At 31.4% G+C, this 24,129-nt stretch overlaps 2 protein-coding genes across 2 annotated transcripts in view; one reads left to right on the top strand and one right to left on the bottom strand.

Moving 5' to 3' along the window:
* Positions 1-24,129, bottom strand: part of LOC119580166 (splicing factor 1-like) — a gene marked incomplete in the record, with an annotated part of 59,112 nt that overhangs the window by 10,546 nt on the left and 24,437 nt on the right. The window contains 2 exon segments of the mRNA XM_037928139.1: positions 13,640-13,811; positions 13,997-14,149. Of these exon segments, the coding sequence (XP_037784067.1) occupies positions 13,640-13,811; positions 13,997-14,149 (325 nt within the window).
* On the top strand, positions 6,625-7,143 carry LOC119580167 (splicing factor 1-like). Its single transcript, XM_037928140.1, has 2 exons — positions 6,625-6,693; positions 6,879-7,143. The coding sequence occupies exons 1-2, from the start codon at positions 6,650-6,652 to the stop codon at positions 7,126-7,128; spliced, it is 294 nt and encodes a 97-aa protein (XP_037784068.1). The 5' UTR covers positions 6,625-6,649; the 3' UTR covers positions 7,129-7,143.

The following is a 24,129-nucleotide window of genomic DNA, read 5'->3' as shown; positions in this document are numbered from 1 at the left end:
TTTTTTTGTTATTAGTGCTATTTTATTATTAATTTTATTTTTATGTTTTTAGTCGTCACATCATCCTCATCATCATCATCATCATCATCAGCATCATCATCTCATCATCATCATCATCATCATCATCGTCATCGTCATCACCATCGCCATCGTCATCGTCATCGTCATCGTCCCTCGTCATCGTCATCGGCATCATCATCATCATCGTCGTCATCATCATCATCATCATCCCCGTCTTCACCTTCCTCGTCTTTACCTTCCCCGTCTTCACCTTCCCCGTCTTCACCTTCCTCGTCTTCACCTTCCTCGTCTTCACCTTCCTCGTCTTCACCCTCCTCGTCTCACCCTCCCCGTCTTCACCCTCCTCGTCTTCACCCTCCTCGTCTTCACCCTCCTCGTCTTCACCCTCCTGTCTTCACCCTCCTCGTCTTCACCCTCCTCGTCTTCACCCTCCTCGTCTTCACCTTTCCCCGTCTTCACCTTCGTCGTTTTTCACCTTCGTCGTCTTTTTACCTTCATCTTCTTCATCTTCATCGTCTTCATCTACTACCTATTTTGAATACTCCCTACTCCTGCCCCATATTCTTACTACTGCTCCTACTGCTCTCACATCCCCTGCTGCTGCTGCTGCTCCCATATGTGCTGCTGCTGCTGCTGCTCCTCCTCCTCCTCCTCCTCCTCCTCCTCCTCCTCCTCCTCCTCCTCCTCCTCCCCTCCTCTCCTCCTCCTCCTCTTCTCTTCATCTTCATCTTCATCTTCATCATCTCTTCCCCTCCCCCTCCCCCCCCTCCCCCTCCCCCCTCCCCCCTCCCCCCTCCCCCCCTCCCCCTCCTATCTTCTATTTCTACAGCTACTACTACTACTACTACTAACTACTACTACTACTACTACTACTACTACAACTATTACTACGACTACTACTACTACTACTACTAGTACTACTAGTACTACTACTACTACTACTATGTACTACTGTTACGACTACATTTACAATTACTATTTCTATTTTTATTATTCATGATTTATTTTAAAAATCGATCTTAATTATAACACTTGTTATTCATCATTAGGAAGAATCTATAACAGCAGCTGATGATGGTAGGAAAGGGTGGCTTGAAAGGAAATGCAAGACTAATGGAGTTGGAATTGAGGTGGAGAAGATTTTTGATCAGATTAAAATTGTAGAACAGGGCTTAATGTATGTTAGTCTTTTGGAAATTGTTAGGAATATGAATAGTTTTTGTGGATCAGTAAATAGAGGATAACCCATAACAGGAAAAAAAAAGAAAAAGCATTAAAGATGCTCTTTTATTTTTTGTCCTTTTTTGGGTTTTCTTGATGTATGTTTCTTGTTAATGTGTAATTGTTTTGTATGTTTTATTAATTTCTTTCTTTTGAAAAAATTTTCAGTTTTTCCTTTTACTTTCTTTGTTAGTGTTTCTAGTATTGCACTTTCTCTGCTTTATTTCATATTGTCATCATCATTGTCACTAGAAATTGGAGATATGGTGCATATTGAGCTCTCTAAATCGTGTGGAAGAGGGAGAGGAAGAGTGAGAAGTGGCAAAAGCTAAATTTTTAGATGTTAAGGATCAAGATCAGTTTTAATGGGAAGGCTGTCATATTCTATAGTCAGTGTGGAAATGAGGAACCCTTTTACTTGTTGCTGCCAAGGGAGCCAGTAAGTAAGAGAGAGAGAAAGAGAGAGAGAGGTAGGTAGAGAAAAAAAAAGACAAGACAAAAGATCTATATTTTTTGAATTCTGTTTTGAAGAGGATATTGTTTACTGCCTTTGATTTTATCTACTTTTTCATTTTGTGAAATCTGATATCTTTTTTATTTTTTTTTATTAACATTAAATTATTGATTTTAATTAATAATCATTTGTTGAATTTAGAAAATGTTCTTTTGGGGTAACTTTTTTTATTTACTGTAAGATACTATAGCTTTTCAGTCTGGATATATAGGACCACCATTCCCCCTTTGGCAGTGCAATAGACAAACAAGAACTATGCTGGGGTGAAAAGGGGCATCATTTGACATCTCATCACGAGCTGAAACATTCATGATAATGGTAAAAGTACAATAACAGTTTATTATTAATCATCATACTTTATGCACCCTGCCAGCTAAACTGGTTTCATGTCTCAAAAGAAATGGGAAAAAAAATTTCTGATTAAAATATAAACTTTCCAATCACACAAGCGGGTATTCATTGACATCTGGGAAATGTAGTTATGAATTGCTGAAAACTGGAAACTGCAGAAGCAAACACTATTACTAAAATTCTGAATCAGGCTTTACTATTATTATTGGGTATTATTAACTCTATTATGATGGGATTTTCACCCCCTGAAAACCCGAGCCATGCACTTGGGATTGTGTGGTTAGCCACTTGAGTAAAAATTAGAGGACACATTTACCTGACTGCGCATTTGCCAATGGCATACACAATTTTTCCAGCATTTTAGTAAAAAACAAGGCTTAGTTCTACATTGGAAGTGTCATTACCAGAGCTAAACAAGCGAGTAATTGTTTAGGGTGCACAAATTTAAGATGGCTGACTGCATGCAGTGCTTACCAAATGCCATTCAGCCTCCATTTGTTACTGCAGAAAAGATGCTACCATTAAAATTGAGTTATTTATTTTGATACAGCCCTGCCAACCATGTGATTACACCTGGGAGGGGGTGGACTTTTTAATATATCCAGATTTCATGTACTATATTTTACTCAACATTTAAAGCCTCATTAGCTTGATTACACTTAATGCTTACATGCAATTCATTTTTACTAAATCGTTATCAAGAAAGAGAATATAAACTAGAGGATATGTAAAAGAAATTGCTTTTGATGTAATTATTATTATTATTCATTACATATTAAATTTCGGTAATATTGTAAGGTTCCTTTGTATAGATATTTGTATTTATTTTGGGAGTAGTTTTTGCTGGAATGGTTCCTCTTTGAAGTGAGGTTTAATGTTGAAGTTTTGTTTTACTTGATATCTACTATCTTTTTCAAATTAAAGTTAAAGGGTCCAGTGTTTCAGAATAACGAACCAACTTTTATGCTGATTTTGATTGTGTAAAAGATAAAAAATTAAGGAGCTTTAGAAATAATTGACACTTGGTAGTATTTGCCCCTGTTTGTGTGAATTTAGGACCAGACCCCTGCACTTCTAATAATTTTGTTTAAATTAGTGAAGCAAATCTCTCCTAAATTTTCAAAAATACTCCTTACTTGCCTGTACCCTTGGAAAGTAAATTACTTGCACAAGATCCCACAGTACTCTCCAGTATTATAGCCTGGTGAGGGCTTTGGGATGTGGTTCTCTTGCTCTTGCTGTAATGATGAAAAGGTGAAAATATGGAGATTTAACTGAAATGCTTGCAACACATTTATGTTGGTCCCATCTTACTACTTTGGGAGGGCTGACTCTCAGTATTACAGTGTTGATACAAAGTGGATTTGAAAGGACATCAATGATGATTCTTTTAGACTGCTGAATAGAGATGTCAGTCATTAGATATGCACGAATATTAATGATACTGAAAATAAAAGCGTGGTACTCAACTTACCTTACAGCATATGCTAATGAAGTTTATTGAATTCAAAATTTTTGTTTGTTTGAGGTCTTTTTAAAACCACTTTCTTGATGAAATTTTAAATTTTTAACTGCCTGTGTCTTTTTCATATTTTGCATTGATCATTACACATATTTTTATTCATTAAATTCAGTGAGTAAAAATTCCTGTTTTGTGTTTGTGTGTTGAAGTTGCACATAGGATATATATGGGAAGAATCTTTTTTTACACATCTTGTGTAACCTCTGGTAAGAAGCCAAATATTTCTCCATCCATGTCTGGGGAGGGACTGTAAACCCCCTTAGTGTACAAAACCACCCACAGCATTGACATGGCTTCTAGATGCCCACATAATTTACTTTACTCTCAGTAAAGGGTTTCAAATTCTGTCATAATTAGATTTGTAAATTGCTTTTATTTCCTTTATCAAATTGTATTAGCTAATAGTTTAAATCACTGTAGAATCAGCTGTAGCCTAATACTGGATATTTAAAGCAGAATTATTTTTCTTAATGAGGGCAAGAATGTATAAGTGGGCATTTAGAAAACGGTAGCTCTTAACTCTTTGTTTGTGGGGAATCTACCCATAATCTGTTCATGTTGTCCTCATAACTAAGGGAGTAATCAGACAGGTTGCCTTTGACTTGCCTTTAAGCATTTTAAAGGCAGGTTGATGTTTGATGTAATTCTTGAATAATTAAGAAAAATGGTCATTGATGTGCCTAATATGGAATGGTCATGTAGGTGGCCACTAGTTTCCTCATGATTGATTGTCAAATGAGTCAGTGACTACTGTATTGTTAAGCAGGATTTCATTGTCTCTAGCTTGATAGAAAATCATGCAGGAGATCTGTGACCTATCTCTTGATGATTTCCATGAAGACAGTCGCTGACTTGTTGCACGGCGAATAGTCAGGAAGAATGATACAATTTTTTTAGTATAGAAAGATTGCTAGGGAGATTGACAAATGTACGATGCCAATAGTTAGGTGGGGGGTATTATTTAGAAAACTCAAAGTGCCTTTTTTTCATGCCAATATAATGCTTTAGTTATCTCTGAAAGCAGTATGAGTAATGCCATATTTAAGGATTTATTAAGATGTTTTTTGTACTTATATCAAGATAATATTAAGCTATAATTACAAGTTATATACTATAGATATACATAAACACCCTCATATATATATATATAATATATATATATATATATATATATATATATATATATATACATATACATATACATATAAATACACATTTATATACATATACACATGTATACACATACATTTATATAAAATATATGCATATACAATAAATATATACATATATACACATACACATATGTATATACTTTATAATGTAATATATGCATATATTAACATAAAATTTTTTTAATGTATATATACATATATATATATATATATATATATATATATAAAATATATATACACATATACATATAAACATATATACATTTATATACATATAAACATATATACATTTATATACATATATACACATATACACATACACATATACACATATATACATACATATACACACATATACAAACATACACACATACATGCATACACATATACACACACATATGTATATATATATACACATACATATATATATATTTTATATTATATATATATATATATATATATATATATATATATATATATATATAATAAATACAAATATATATATACACATAGACATGTATGCATACATTATATATACATATTTTTGCATATATATATGTATACATATGTATACATGATATTACATGATGTGCAAAAATACATATATGATATGCATGAATTTATATATATACATGTATGAGTATATGTATATGTGTATGTGTATATTTATGTATATATGTATGTATAATATATACATATATGTATATATATATATATATATATATATATATATACACACAAATATATACATATATGCATATATACACATAAATATATACATACTTATGAACATACATAGCCATATACATACATATATATACAGATATGTATATGATATACAGATATGTGCATGTATATGGTTTATGATAGATACACAAGTATATATATATTATATATTATATATATATATATAATATATGTGTATATATGCATCTCTGGATATATACACACACCTCTGTGTATATATGTACATGTATATGTATGTATATGTATATATATATGCATATATATACATATATATAAACATGTATGTACATATTATATGTATACATATGTATATACATATATATATATATATATATTTATATATATATGTATGTATATGTGTATATATGTATGTATACATATGGATATGTGTATATATGTATTTGTATTTATATATCTAACCATCTATGTATGTGCATGTACACACACACACACACACACACACACACACACACACACACACACACACACACACACACACACACACACACACACACACACACACACATACTCAGTTTCATTTTGTGTTTTGTGTCTCTAAGAAAACAGTTTTTATTCTGAGTTTAAAATATTCATGAATTTAAATGGTAGATCACTGTATTTCTTATTTGGTGTAAACAATTTTATATCATGAAATTCTAATTTTCACAGTTTCTTAAAGAATTCTTAGTTAAAGTAATATTGTTGGTAACAGTTACATTTGAATCATGATATAAAGAAGGGACAAATCATCCTTACATTATCCTAAAAAAAAAAAAAAAAAAAAAAAAAAGAATTTCCATGGAATTACATTGGTATTTTAAACACGAATTTAAGTTTATGCAGGAAATCTATTTGTTGGTACTTGTTATTATTATCATTTGATAAAGTTAAGTTTCCTTACCCAAAAATAATGCATAAACTTTACTCGTGTATGTTATAAAAAGAAAGAAAGAAAAGAGTGGCACTATATTTAGTTTTGGTATTTCTTGCAGGTCTCCATCACCTGACCAATTTACAACATGAGGGAAAGAGGCTCAATGACTAGAGAGTACAGAAAACGTAAAAAGCTAAGAAGATGATCGTCACACTTGCATACAGAGAATGATGAAGATTAACACAGACTACAAACCTCCTGCTGACTACAAGTAAGTTTATTCTGAACTGCATTCCATACTCAGTGTTACATTTGTGGAGAAGAGTGTAAATAACTATGCACAAACTTCATTTTATGTGAATATGTTGGTTAATGTTATGAATAAAGGTAGTCTGTAAGGAAATAAATAGTGAAGAGAATTTATTATGAAGTAGTAATAATTTGTTGCTGTTACAGGCCACCTGTTGTTAAAGTGTCTGACAAAGTGATGATTCCCCAAGAAGAACATCCAGACATTAATTTCGTTGGCCTTCTAATTGGACCTCGTGGAAATACACTGAAAGCTATGGAGAAAGACACAGGTGCAAAGATAATAATTAGAGGCAAAGGATCAGTTAAGGAAGGCAAGGTAAGTCCTTGTACCCTTTTATTTTATGTATTGAATCTTTCTGATCGAATGGTTATTTTGACTGCTAGTCTATGGTAATGGGGCTCTGATAATACACAGTCTATTGACAGTACATTAGAGTAAATCAGTTGTTGTTGAGGTGAGATACTCTAGAGGTGCTGTTAAAACTATATATATATATATATAAATATATATATATATATATATATATATAAATATATATATATATATATATATATATATATATATATGACTATTATATATATATACTATGATATATATAATTATATGATATTATATGATATATGTATTTATAATATATAATATATATATAGCTATAATAAATATATATATGTCATATATAATATAATATTATATCTATATAATATTATATATATATAATCTATAATATATAGATTATATATATATATAATTATATATATATATACTATATATAAATATTATATATATATATACTTTATATCATATATGATACTATAATATCTTCATATATTAATTATATATATAAATATTTATAATATATATATATACATATTATTACATATTATCTCCTATATAATATCTATATATATATATATATTCATATATATCTTATATATATATATATCTATATATATATATTATATCTATATATATAATTATTATATCTATATAATATTATATATATACAATATTATATATAGTATACTATCATATATATATACTATTATATATATATATATACTACTATATATAATACTATTATTATAAATTAGATTTTTTTTTTTTATTAAATTTTTATTTATTCTTCTTATACAATTATATATAATTATATATATTATTCTATAATATATTATATATATATTACTCTTATATTATTATATTATATATTATATATCTATATTTATATATATATATTATCTATATACATATTATATATCTATCTCTATCTATATCATATTATATATATATATATATATATATATTATATTATATATCTCTATATATGTATCTTAGATATATATAGATTCAGATAATATTTATATATATCTATTATATAATTATCTATCTATATTATCTTATATATATATATTATTATATATATAATTATATCTTTACTAGATATCTTAGATATATATATATTATATATATATTATATAGACTTACTATATATATGTAATATCTCTATATCTATATATGTATCCATATCTAATATCACCAGATCTACTATCTCTATAATATCTTTATAAGATTATATATATATATATATATACTATACAATCTATCAATATACTATCCTATATATTATATCTATATATATATATATATACTATATAATATATATATGATATATATATCATATATAATAGGTTATATTTATATATAAAATATATATATATATTATATATATTATATATATATATAATCAAATATATCTATATCTCTATAATATACTATATATATATATTATATATGTATATGCTGTATCTATATATATATATGTATATAATATAATTATATATGTATATACATAATCTATATATATATATATCTATATATTATATAATATATATTATTTAATATATATATATGTATATATATTATATATATATCTATATATATCTATATATCTATATATCTATATATATATTATATGTATATAGATATAGTTATATATAATATAATATATAGATATATAATATATATATATATTATATCTAGATATATATATATATATAGTATTATTAATTATATTATATAGATATATAATCTATATACTTATCTATCATTATTATATATACATATAATTATATATATATATAATTATATATTATCATTATAATATATATAATTATATCTATATAATTATATATATATAATTTATATCTATATCGATACTAATATATCTTCATATATACTCATCTACACTCTTATTAGATACATATATTATATATATAATATAATATATATATAATATAATATAATATCTATAAAAATTTTTATATTTTTAAAAAAATAAAAGATTAATATATATATATCTCTATATATATCTACTATAGAAATCTATATATAATATTCTATTATATCTTAGATCTATATATATATATATATAATAAATGTATATATATATATATATATAATCTATCTCTAATCTATATTCTATACTCCGGGGTACTCTCACTCATCTCTATATTACTAATATCTTCTCTATCTCCTATCCTATATATCTTATAATCTTATCTCTATCTCTCTTCCTCTAGCTATCCTATATATCTTATATCTCATCTATATATACTATCATCTATCTATATAATATATATCTATCATCTACTTATATATATCTCTATCTCTATCTATCTATCTCTATTCTCTATATATCTATATCTTATCTCTATATATCTATCTATCTCTATCGATCAAAATATCCTCTATAACTATACATTATATTATATAGCTATATCTCTCTATATTAGATATCGATATATATATATATATTATATATCTCTCATCTTCTATATATATATATATTCTATATCTATCTATATATATATACTATTATCTATCTCTTAAACAATATTCTATATCTATATATCTATATACATCTTATATATATATAATAATTATATTATCTTCTACTCATCTATCTATATTATTATATATCTATAATATATATTATATATATATATATCTTATCTATATATCTATTATATATTATATATATATATTCATATATATAATCTATATTAATATTCTATATATATATTCTCTTCATCTATATCATATCTATATATTACTATCTCTATCTCTTTATCTGATTGTCTATTCATGTTTTCTATCTAATATTCGACTCTCTACTCTCTCATTCTATCTACTATCAATGATATATCGATCATTATATATTAGACTTTTCTATATCGAAGTATATATATATATAATTATATATATCTATAATTTATATATATATATATTACTATCTCTATCTTTCTCTATATCTATCTCTCCTCCTATACTATCTATCTCTATATTATCTCTCTACTAATATATAGAGCTATATATCTATTATATATACTAATATCTATCATATATATCTATCTATATCTATCTTACTTTAATCTATATATCCTTTATAGTATATCTACTCTCTATACTATATCTATTTCTAATCTCTCATAATATCTACTCTATATCTCTATATATCTTCTCTATCTCTCTATAATATTCTCTCTACTATCTATATATATCTAATCTATCTATATCTTATATATGATATATATATATCTTTATATCTCTTATATACTATAATTATATCTACTATCTATATAGCTTCCGTATACTTATATACATATTCTTCTATCTATTATATCTCATCTCTCTCCTATCTACTTATAGTATTATATATATGCTATATTATATCTCGCTACGGGTATATATATAGTGTTTATATCTCTATCCTATATATCTTCTATCTATATCGCTCTTATCTCTCTTCTCTATTTTTTATCTCTCTCTATAATCTATCTCTATATCATCTATCTTTATCTCTCCTCCCTATTATCATCTCTATTCTATCTATCACATACATCTATCTCTCTCTCTCTCTCTCTATATATAATCATTGTGTACATCTATTATCTTAATCTACGTATCCTCTCTCCTATTCTCTCTCATCTATCTCTATATATCCTATCTCTATCTCTATATATCTCTCTCTCTCTCTTACATCTGATATCTCTCTAATATCTTATCTACTCTACATCTATATCTCTAACTCTCTCTCTACTATCTCTCTCTCTACTCTACTCATATATCTCTCATACTCTTTTATATCTATCGCCATCCTCTCCTATCTATCTCTATTCTATCTTATATTATATATTCTCTACATATGTCTCTTTTCTATCATAATCTATATACTATATCTTCTCTCCTCTATATATATCTTATCTCCTATCCTCTCTCTATCGTCGTCTCCCTATATATACTCGCTTTCTCTCCTATTATCATATCGCTAATATATATAGATTACATATAGAACATGATATATATATATATATATATATATATCTATAATAATATTATATACATATATTTTATATATTATATATATATATATTTTATATATCCTACTACTAACTTTATATATATATTCTATCTTATATAACATACTATACTACATATTATATATATATATTACTTATATATCTTATCTATATATAATATATAGATTATATCTATATATTATATATATATTATATACTACTTCTACGAATATCGATTCATATATATCTTATATATATATATATTTCATCATATATCATTCTATATCTACTTCTATCTATATCTATTATCTTATTAGCTACTATACTCTTACATATATATATTTTTTAAATATATTTAATATATATCTATACTTATATCTCTATCTTAATATATATATTATATATATCTATATATTATATATATCTCATCTAGCCACATATTATCTCTATATTATCTCCTATATATATATATATATATCATATTATATAATACACTCTATATATTTTTATATCTATATATCTCAGAGTTTATTTATATATATCTATATATTTATATATATATATTATATTTATATCTCATATATATTATATATATATATAGACCATTCTATATCATCTATTATACTATCTATTTATTATCTATATATATATTATATATACTATATATATCTCTATATCTATTATCTATCTCTTCTATCTATCTTCTATCTTTCATCCTCTCTCTCTAACATCTCTCTCTCTATCTCTATCTACTCATCTTATTATATATTCTCATCTATATCTTACTCTATATCTTTCTCTCTCTATATATATATATATATTCGATATATATATCTCTAATATATATTCCTAATATATATATATCTATATATATCTATGATATATCTTTTATCAAGATCTCCTCTATATATCATATCTCTATCTACTCTCTAGCTCTCTACCGCCATCTAATTCTATATCAATCTATATATATCTTATCTATCTATCCTCTCTCCTTCTTAGCTGAATCTAATATCAATATATCTCTATCTCTCTCTTCTATACTATCTATACTCTCTCCTCTCTCTTCTCTCTCCTACTTATCTCTCTCCTCCTCTCTCTCTCTCTCTCTATCTCTCTCTCTCATCTTACATATCTATTCCTATGTCTCATATATCAATATCTCTCTATCCTATATATATATAATAATATATCGCATTATATATCTCTCTACTCTCTCTCTATACTCTCTATCTCTCTCTATATCTCCTATCTCTCTCCATCTCTATCATATATACTCTGTCTCTCTATAACTCATCTATCTAATATATCTCTCTCCATCTTCTATTCGATATATCTACTTCTATCTCATTCTATCTCTCTTCCTCTATCTCATCTCAACATCTCCTCCTCTCTCAATATCATATCTATCTACTCTCTCTCCTGGTTCTCTTCTATCTCATTCCTCTGTCTCTCTCTCATCATTGTATACTCTCTCTCTCTCCTCTATCTCTCTCTCTCCTCTCTCGCTTCTCGCCTCTGTATCTCTCTACTCTTATCTCTCCTCTCTCTCTCTCCTCTCTCATTCTATCTCCTCTCTCGCTCTCATATCTCCTCTCCTTCTCCTATCCTCTCATATCTATCCTCTCTCCATGTCTCTCTCTCTCCTCTCTCTCTATCCTCTCTCTCTTCTCTCTCTCTTCTTTCTATCTCTCTCTCTCCTTCATCTCTCTCTCTTCGCTCTCTCCCTCTCCTCTCTCTCTACTCTTGTCTAGCCTCTCCTTTCTCTCTCTCGCAGCTTCTCTTCGTCTATAGCTTCTCTCTCTCTCCCTCTCCTCTCTCTCTCGCTTCCTCTCTCTACTCTCTCTCTATCTCTCTCTATCTCTCTCCTCATCTTATCCTCTCTCTCTCCTTTCCTCTCTCTCTCTCTATCTCTCTCCTTTCCTCTCTCTCTCTCTATCTCTCTCTCTCTCTCTCTCATCTTCTCTTCTCTCCTCTCCTCTCCTCTGTCTTCTCTCTCTCTCATTTCCTTTCTCTCTTCTCTCTCTCTCTCTCTCTCTCTTGTCTCTCTTCTCTCTCCCTCTTCTCTCTCTCTCTCCTCTCTCTCTCTCTCTCTCTCTCTCTCTCTCTTCTCTTCTCTCCATTCTCTCTCCATCTTCTCCTCTTCCTCTCTCTTCTCTCCTCGTCCGTCATCATCTCTATACTATCCTCTCCTCTCCTCTCCTCTCTCTCTATATCATCTCTCTCTCCTTCTCTTCCTCTCTCCTCCTCTTCCTCTCTCTACTACTATCTCTCCGCTTATCTCTCTCTCTCTCCTCCTCTCTCTATCTCTCTCTCTCTCTCTCTCTCTACTCTCTAATACTCTATCTATCTCTATCTCTCTTTCTCTATTCTCTATTAGTTTTACACAGCACCTCTAAGTAATCTCACCTCACCACAACTGGATTTACCTCTCATGTTACTGTCCAAGCGACTGTTATTATCAAGGCCCCATTACATAGACTAGCCGTCCAAATAACCATTCGATCAGCAAGATTCACTACCTAACATACAAGGGTACAAGGACTTACCTTGCCTTCCTTAACTGATCCTTTGCCTCTAATTATTATCTTTGCACCTGTGTCTTTCTCCATAGCTTTCAGTGTATTTCCACGAGGTCCAATTAGAAGGCCAACGAAATTAATGTCTGGATGTTCTTCTTGGGGAATCATCACTTTGTCAGACACTTTAACAACAGGTGGCCTGTAACAGCAACAAATTATTACTACTTCATAATAAATTCTCTTCACTATTTATTTCCTTACAGACTACCTTTATTCATAACATTAACCAACATATTCACATAAAATGAAGTTTGTGCATAGTTATTTACACTCTTCTCCACAAATGTAACACTGAGTATGGAATGCAGTTCAGAATAAACTTACTTGTAGTCAGCAGGAGGTTTGTAGTCTGTGTTAATCTTCATCATTCTCTGTATGCAAGTGTGACGATCATCTTCTAGCTTTTTACGTGTTCTGTACTCTCTAGTATTTAGCCTCTTTCCCTCATTGTTGTAAATTGGCTCAGGTGATGGAGACCTGCAAGAAATACCAAAACTAAATATAGTGCCACTCTTTTCTTTCTTTCTTTTTATAACATACACGAGTAAAGTTTATGCATTATTTTTGGGTAAGGAAACTTAACTTTATCAAATGATAATAATAACAAGTACCAACAAATAGATTTCCTGCATAAACTTAAATTCGTGTTTAAAATACCAATGTAATTCCATGGAAATTCTTTTTTTTTTTTTTTTTTTTTTTTTTAGGATAATGTAAGGATGATTTGTCCCTTCTTTATATCATGATTCAAATGTAACTGTTACCAACAATATTACTTTAACTAAGAATTCTTTAAGAACTGTGAAATTAGAATTTCGATGATATACAATTTTTACACAAATAGATCCAGTGTCTACCATTTAAATTCATGAATATTTTAAACTCCGATAAAAACTGTTTTTCTTAGAGACACAAAACACAAAATTGAAACTAGTATGTGTGTGTATGTGGTATGTGTGTATGTGGTGTATGTGTGTGTGTGTGTGTGTGTGTGTGTGTGTGTGTGTGTGTGTGTGTGTGTGTGTGTGTGTGTGTGTGTACATGCACATACATAGATGGTTAGATATATAAATACAAATACATATATACCCTATCATATGTATACATACAATATACACATATACATACATATATATATAAATATATATAATATATATTAAATTATATACCATGCCATAATATATACATATGTATAATATATAACATATATATGCTACATATCTACACATACATATATGATACCATATATATGTACAAATATATGGTGTATATATTATATATATGTATCTACATATGTATACATTAGCTATGTACATACATTTTTATATATAATGTATAGAATGCCATATATATAATACATATACATAAATTACATGTACATAGATACACAGAGGTGTGTGTATATATCGAGATGCATATATACCCTTATTATGTATATGTACATTATATGTACATTTCTATGTATATATGTAACTATGTATACATATTTATGTCTGTATATATTTTGTCTGTTTTAATATATATAATATATATATATATATATATTATATAATATATGATATTATATAATATATATATAATATATATATAATATATATATATATATACTTGTGTATCTATCATAAACCATATACATGCACATATCTGTATATCATATACATATCTGTATATATATGTATGTATATGGCTATGTATGTTCATAAGTATGTATATATTTATGTGTATATATGCATTATGTTATTTTGTGGTTGTATATATAATCTACTATAATGTACTATATTTAGGTGTATATATACATATAATTATATACTTATAAACCTATATATTATATATACACACATACATTATATATTATATATATATATTATATATACTATATATATATATATACCATTATGTTTTTTTAAAACAAAATATATATACATACATATATACCTAAATATACACATACACATATACATATACTCATACATTGTTATATATAAATTCCATGCATAATCTATATATGTAGTATTTATGCCCTCAATGTAAATATCATGTATAAATATGTACATACAATTATATGTTAATATATACATATATACATATAAATTACTTTATAGTTACATACAATATATATGCATTTTTTAAATGTTTAAAAAAAAGCAAGAAAACAAAAAATATATGTGTATATGTACATATGTTACCATATGTATACATCTATATATGCAAAACTATGTTATATATATGTTTATGCATACATGTCTATGTGTATATATATATTTGTATTTCTATATATTTTATATATATATTATATATTATTATATATATAATCTATATATATATAATATATGTATGTGGTATCTATCATACATATGTGTGTGTATAATGTGTATGCATGTTATGATGTGTAGGTTTTGTATATGTGTGTATATGTATGTATATATGTTGTATATGTGATGTGTATATGTTTATATATGTATAACATGTATATATGTTTATATGTATATAAATGTATTTTTTATATGTACTGTGTCTATACATATATATTATATATATAATATCATATATATATATATCTCTGTATATATACATTTAAATTTATGTTAATATATGCCTATATATACACTTATAAATGTATATACTTATTGTGTATGTGTATATATGTATATATTGTTGTATATGCATATAGGTATTAAATGTATGTTTATACATGTGTTAATATTATATAATGTGTATTTATTGTATCATGTATATGTATATATATATATCTATATATAATTAATATACTATATATATATATTATATATTATGAGGGTGTTTATTAATCTATTGTATATAACTTTTAATTATAGCTTAATATATCTTGATATAGTCAAAAAACATCTTAAGAAATCCTTAAATATGGCATTACTCATACTGCTTTCAGCTATAACGAAAGCATTATATTGGCATGAAACTAAGCACTTTGAGATTCTAAATAATACCCCCCCACCTAACTATTGGCATCGTACATTTTGTCCAATCTCCTAGCAATCTTCTATACTAAAAAATTGTTATCATTCTTCTGACTATTCGCCGTGCAACCCGTCAGCGATCTGTCTTCATGGTATCATCAAGAGATGGGTTCCACAGATCTCCTGCATGATTTTCTATCAAGCTAAGACACTGAAAGCCTGCTTACAATACAGTAGGTCACTGAATCATTTGACAATCAATCATGAGGAAACCTAGTGGCCCCTACATGACCATTCCATAATTAGGCACTCATGACCCATTGCTTACTTATTCAAGATTACATCAAACATCAACTGCCTTAATATGCTTAAAGGCAAGTCAATGGCAACCTGTCTGATTTACTCCCTTAGTTATGAGGAACACACTAACAGATTATGGGAGATTCCCCAAACAAGAGTTAAGAGCTACCCGTTTCTATGCCCACTTATACATTCTTGCCCTCATTAAGAAAAATAAATTCTGCTTTAAAATATCCAGTAATTTAGTCTACAGCTGATTCTACAGTGATTTAAACCTATTAAGCTATACAATTTGATAAGGAAATAAAAGCAATTTACAATCTAATTATGACAGAATTTTGAAATCCTACTGGAGTAAAGTAAATTATGTGGGCATCTAGAGCCATGTCAATGCTGTGGTGGTTTTTGTACACTAAGGGGGTTTACATTGCTCCCCAACATGGTGAGAACTATTTGGGCTTCTTACCAGATGTTACACAATAATTTGTAAAACAAGATTCTTCCCATATATATCCTCTGTGCAACTTCACACACAAACCAAAACAGGAATTTTACTCACTGAATTTTAATGAATATAAATATGTGTAATGACATGCATAATATGAAAAAGACACGGCAGTTAGAATTAATTATCATCAGAAGGGGGGGGGAGTTGGCTTAAAAAACCTCAACAACAAATTTTGAATTCAATAAACTTCATTAGGCATATGCTGTAAGTTAAGTTTGCGTACCACAGCATTTATTTCAGTATCATTAATATTCAGTGCATACTAATGACTGCCATCTCTATTCCAGCAGTCTGAAAGATCATCATTGAGGTCCTTTCAAATCCACTTTGTACACCTGTAATACTGAGAAAAAGGTACACGACCTCCAATAAGTAAGATGAACAACCATAATGTGTTGCCAGCAATTTCAGTTAATTCTCTACCTTTCACCTTTTCATCCATTACAGCAAGAGCAAGAGAACCACATCCCAAAGCCCATCACCAGGCTATACAATACTGGAAATACTGGGATTCTTGTGCAGGTAATTTACTTCCAAGGGTACAGGCAAGTAAGGAGTATTTATGAAAATTTAGGAGAGATTTGCTTCACTATTTTAAAACAAAATTATTAGAAGTGCAGATTCTGGTCCTAACTTTCACACAAACGGGGCAATACTACCAAGTGTCAATTATTTCTAAGCTCCTTAATTTTTTTATCTTTTACCAATCAGAAAAAACTCAGCATAACTTGGTTCGTTTATTCTGAAACAACTGGACCCCTTTAACTTTTATTCTGAATAAGATCGTAGATATCAAGTAAAACAAAACATTCATACATTAACCTCACTTCAAAAGAGGACCATTCCAGCCACAAGGGACTCCCAAAATGATACAAATATCTATACAACGGACTTACAATATTACCGAAATTTATATGTAATGAATATAATAATAATAATTACATACATCAAAGGCAATTCTTCTTTTACATTCCTCATATTTATATAGCTTCTTCTGATAACGATTTAGTAAAAATGAATGCATTAAGCATTAGGTGTATCAAGCTAATGAGGCTTTAAAATGTTGAGTAAACTCTAGTACATGCAATCTGATATATTGAAAAGTCCCACCCCCTCCAAGGGTGTAATCACATGTTGGCAGGGCTGTATCATAATAAATAACTCAATAGTAATGGTATGCAGCTTTTCTTGCAGTAACAATGGAGGCCGTGAATGGAATTTGTAAGCACTGCATGCAGTCAGGCCATCTTAAATTTTGTGCCCCTAAACAATTACTCGCTTGTTGAGCTCTGGTAAATGCCACTTCCAATGTAGAACTAAGCCTTGTTTTTTATCTCACTGCTGGAAAATGTGTATGCCATTGGCAATGCGCAGTCGGTAAATGTGGCCTCTATTTTTTACTCAGTGCTAACACACAATCCCAAGTGCATGGCTAGGTTCAGGGTGAAAATTCCCATCATAATAGAGTTATAAGATCATAATAATTGTAAGCCTAATTCAGAATTTTTAGTAATAGTGTTTGCTTCTGCAGTTTTTTTCCAGTTTTCAGCATTCATAACTACAATTTCCCGATGTCAATGAATACCAGCTTGGTGATTGGAAAGTTTTATATTATATCGATTTTTCTTTCCCATTACTTTTGCGACATGAATACCAGTTTAGCTGGCAGGTTTGCATAAGATATGATGATTAATAATAAACTGTTATTAGTACGTTCACCATTCATGAGATGTTCTCAGCCTCGTGAATGAGATGTCAATGATGCCCCTTTTCACCAGCATAGTTTTGTTTGTCTATTGCACTGGCCAAAGGGGGAATGGGGTCATTATATCCAGACTGAACAGACTATAGTATCTTACAGTAATAAATAGTTACCCCAAAAGACATTTTTCTAAATTCAACAAATGATTATTAATTAAAATCAATAATAATGTTAATAAAAAAAAATAAAAAAGATAATCAGATTTCACAAAATGAAAAAGTGATTCAAATCAAAGGCAGTACAATATCCTCTTCAAACAGAACTTCTAAAAAATAATAGAATCTTTTGTCTTGTCCTTTTTTTTTCTCTACCTACCTCTCTCCACCTTCGTTTCTCTCTCTCTTACTTACTGGCTCCCTTGCAGCAACAGTCAAAAGGGTTCTCATTTTCCCACTGACTAATAGAATATGACAGCCTTCCCATTAAAAACTGATCTTGATCCTGACATCTATAAATTTAGCTTTTCACTTCTCACTCTTCTCTCCCTCTTCCACACGGTTTTAGAGAGCTCAATATGCACATATCTCCAATTTTCTAGTGACAATGATATGACAATATGAAATAAAGCAGAGCAAGTGCAATACTAGAAACACTAAAAAAAAGTGAAGAAAACGATATTTTTCAAAAAGAAAGAAATTAATACAACATACAAAACAATTACCACATTAACAAGAACATACATCAAGAAAAGCCAAAGGACAAACAATAAAAGAGCATCTTTAATGCTTTTTCTTTTTTTTTTTCCTGTTATTGGTATCCTCTATTTACTGATCCCCTAAACATTCATATTCCCTACCAATTTTCGCAAGACTAACATACATTATCCCCTGTTTCCATACAATTTTATCTGATCCAAAATCTTCTCCACCTCAATTTCCAACTCCATTAGTCCCCCCCTTGCATTTCCTTTGCAAAGCCCCCTTTCCTACAGCTCAGCTGCTGTTATAGATTCTTCCTATGATGAATAACAAGTGTTATAATTTAAGATCGTTTTCAAAAATCATGATAATAAAATGGTATAGTAATTGTAAATGTAGTCCGTAACAGTAGTAGGCAATAGTAGTAGTTAGTAGTAGTACGAGTAGTAACTAGTATAGTAGTAGTTAGTAGTAGTAGTAGTAGTAGTAGTAGTAGTAGTGTAGTAGTAGTAGTAAGTAGTAGTTAGTAGTAGTAACTGTAGTAAATAGTAATAGGACGGGGGAGGGGGGAGGGGGGAGGGGGGAGGGGGGAGGGGGAGGGGGAGGGGAGGGGAAAGGAAGATGATAAGATGAAGATGAAGAGGAGATGAGGAGGAGGAGGAGGATGAGAGGAGGAGGAGGAGGAAGAGGAGGAGGAGGAGTGAGGAGGCGGAGAGGAGGAGGAGGGGGGAGTGGGAGGGGGGGGAGGGGGAGTGGTGAGTGGAAGGAAGATGATGAAGATTAAGATGAAGATGACGAGAAGGAGGAGGAAGGAGGAGGAGGAGGAGGAGGAGGAGGAGGAGAGGAGGAGGAGGAGGAGAAGGCAGCAGCAGCAGCAGCACATATTGGACAGCAGCAGCACAGGTGCATGTGAGAGCAGTAAGAGCATTAGTAAGAATAGGCACCCAACACCACACACACAATGCACCGCAGATGACTACAAAGGACTACTTATTCAAATGGTAAGTACTCATGAGACGATGAAGATGAAGAAGATGAAGGTGAATACGACGAAGTGAAGAGACGAAGGTGATACGGGGAAGGTGCGACAGGAAGGTGAGACCGAGAAGGTGAAGACAGGAAGGTGAAGACGAGAGGTGGAAGACCGAGGAGGGTGAAGACGAGGAGGGTGAAGACAGGAGGGTGAAGACGAGGAGGGTGAGACGATGAGGGTGAAGACGAGGAGGGTGAAGACGAGGAGGTGAAGACGAGGAGGGTGAAGAGAGGAGGGTGAAGACGAGGTGGGTGAAGCGAGGAATTGAAGGGACGATGAGGTGACGACGATGAAGTTACGACGAGAAGGTGAAGACGACGATGATGATGAGATGATGACTACGATGATGATGATTGGATGACGATGACGATGACGTTTACTGATGACGATGACGATGTACGATGGCGATGGCGATGACGATGACGATACGCGTGATTATGATGATGATGATGATGATGATGAATGATGATGATTGATGATGATGATTGCTGATGCATGACGACTATAACAATATAATAAATTAATAATAAATAGCACTAATACCAAAAAATAATTAATAATATTAACATTGATAATACTAATGATCATCATCACAGTCACCGCAATCGTATCGATAATCAATAAGTATTAGCCTATTGGATCTGGGTACTTTCACTGCCCGAAAGTGGCCAAAAACCCCAGGCATTAGGGTTCCTTTTAATGTCCAGAAATGTGGCTTGTAGTCAGGCGCACCAGAACACTTGAGGGCAGTGAGTGGTCAGACTCCTTGCGTTTCCCTTTGCAACCTATTACCTCTCTTTCTGTGTAAGAGTTTTTGTTTTTGCCATGCGCCAAGGCCCTATATATGTCATGTTGATATGCTGGGATTAAGATGGTTATAGAAGTTTTCTGCACAGACGCCGTATCATCTCACTCCCATCACCCTAGCCTTTCAGCCTGATTCACATGACAGTAAATTCCCATCACCCCCAGCCCTCACTACTTTTTTTCATGACGATATGTCAATGTCCACTCAAGCCCTTTTGACAAATTTTTTTTCTTTGTATATTATATATACTATTATATATCTATATATATTATATATATATATATATATATATATATATAAATCGTAACAATATATATATATAGTATATAACTTATATATATCTATATATATATCGATATCTATATATAAAACAGGGTTAGTATGATAACATTCAATTATTATGATAATCAAAATCCATAACAGCAGCAAAAAATAGAGTATCATCAGCGAACATCTGACAATTCATGCTTTCTCCCTAGTTGACTATCTTTAGCATAACATTTTCTATTCCTTATGCTTAACTTATATAGCGAGAGCAGATTGAGAACCTTACTATCTGCTAATACATATACCTAATGAACAGATTACAGTGTTACGGCAAATTCTAATCTGCAAGTTTTCCAAAATACGCAGTATGAGCCAAATATCTGTAAAATCATGGTCTATGTTACTCTACACAAAATAAATATAAGACAGTTTACCAACATCTAGAAGCTATGATACTATAACCTGTGGCAGTGGTAGTTAGAATTTGTTGCCAATTCTTATTTATGTTTTTTTTTTTTTTTTATAACAGTGGAATGTACTGGGTGTATCAGATATGTACAGATTATACTATCATCATACATCATCAAGGGGCTAACGCCGACGGGGGCGCATTGCCGCATCCACCCTTCGCTTCCGCCACGAGGATCCCTCGAGGCGAGTCTCCAGGCAGGCACACGGCCCATCTATAGTTCCTCACGACAGGTCCTCGTCGAGCTGCCCAAGCCATATCTCCTAGAACCGTCCCCAGTCCTCATAAAAACCAGGGTTGTCCTCGCAGAGAGACAACCTGGTTAGTCAGGGTCGTCCATGGAGGCGAGCTAGGTGGCCATATAGCCTGAGTTGGCTATCCCGATTATGCAGTAAGGTCCCATGCCGGTCTCACGGTGTAACCGCCGGTTGGACACGTGGTCCTGCCAACTGTACCCCATGATCCGGCGAAGGGACTTGTTACAAAGGCATCAAGGCGAGACCCCAAGGCACTGGCTTAGCGTCCAGGTTTCGCTTCCATAGAGCAAAACTGGAAGTATCAGGCCCTTGAAGACACGCAGCTTTGTCCTTCTGCATAGGGACCGAATCTCCAAACGCTCGTGTTGATCAGTTCATGGCTCCTGTTGCCAGACCAATCCGTCTACTGACTTACTGGTCTGATAAAAACAACCCAGAGATAGGACTACCTACAAGGATGTAACCCTTCTGTGACTTAACGTCCTCGCGCAAGCATGGCTCGACGGAACGGGTTCCCCTAACGGCCCCCAAAGTCCTGAATCTTGTCTTGGTCCAGGAAGACCTCTAGCCTAGGGGCTTCCCCTCATTGCTAAATGCATAAGAGCCGCCACAAGTGCTCCAAGACTCAGATTATGGCCACATCGTCGGCCAAGTCCAAGGTTCTGAGACCTTATCTTGCCTAGTGGTTGCTCCCACTGACTTTGGCTTTAGCTCTGCCCATTATCCATCCATAACACGTGTTGAAAGTGTGGGTGCCAGGACACGCCTTGCCTCACCCCTGAATTAACATGTAAGAAGTTCGACATACCCCACCACACTTTACAGCACTTTCAGTACCAGTATAGAGGCTTGCTATCAGGCCAATAATCTGTGTCGGAATTCCCTGAGCCTCAGGATCTCCCCTAGCGATTCCCAGATGCACCGAGTCAAACGCCTTCTTGAGGTCGATGTAGGCTGCAAGCAACCCACGACCAAACTCACGACGGCGTTCCACAATTACTCGAAGCGCTAGGTATACGGTCTATTGTGGACTGTGCCAGGAGTAAATCCAGACTGCTCGGTCTCTGGTGCCTCAGTAGGTGGTTGCGGATCCGTTTACAGAAAAATGTGAGGCGAGAACCTTGCCTGGTATGCTGAGCAGTGTAATGCCACGGTAGTTGCTACAGTCCATCGATCCCCTTTCCCCTTCCAGAGAGGGATGACCACGCCCCTCAGCAGGTCAGGGGGAATGGTACCAGACTGCCAAATGGCAGTCAGGACTGTATGCAGGCCCCGAGCCATAGGTTCACCCCCAGCCTTTAGCAGTTCAGCAGGGATATCACATATGCCTGCAGCTTTCCCACTCTTCAGCTTGGAAATCGCCAGCCTAACCTCTGTTAGGGTAGGAGGTTCCTCGCTGATGGGTGGGTCCGCACAGGCACTGCGACATCGCTTGCATCCAAGTAATGTTGGGTCCACTGGACAACTGTTCAAAATTGC

Source organism: Penaeus monodon, chromosome 13 (genome assembly GCF_015228065.2).
Source record: "Penaeus monodon isolate SGIC_2016 chromosome 13, NSTDA_Pmon_1, whole genome shotgun sequence".
Classification (NCBI taxonomy): Eukaryota; Metazoa; Arthropoda; class Malacostraca; order Decapoda; family Penaeidae; genus Penaeus; species Penaeus monodon.
This window is presented reverse-complemented; position numbering and strand designations above follow the sequence as displayed.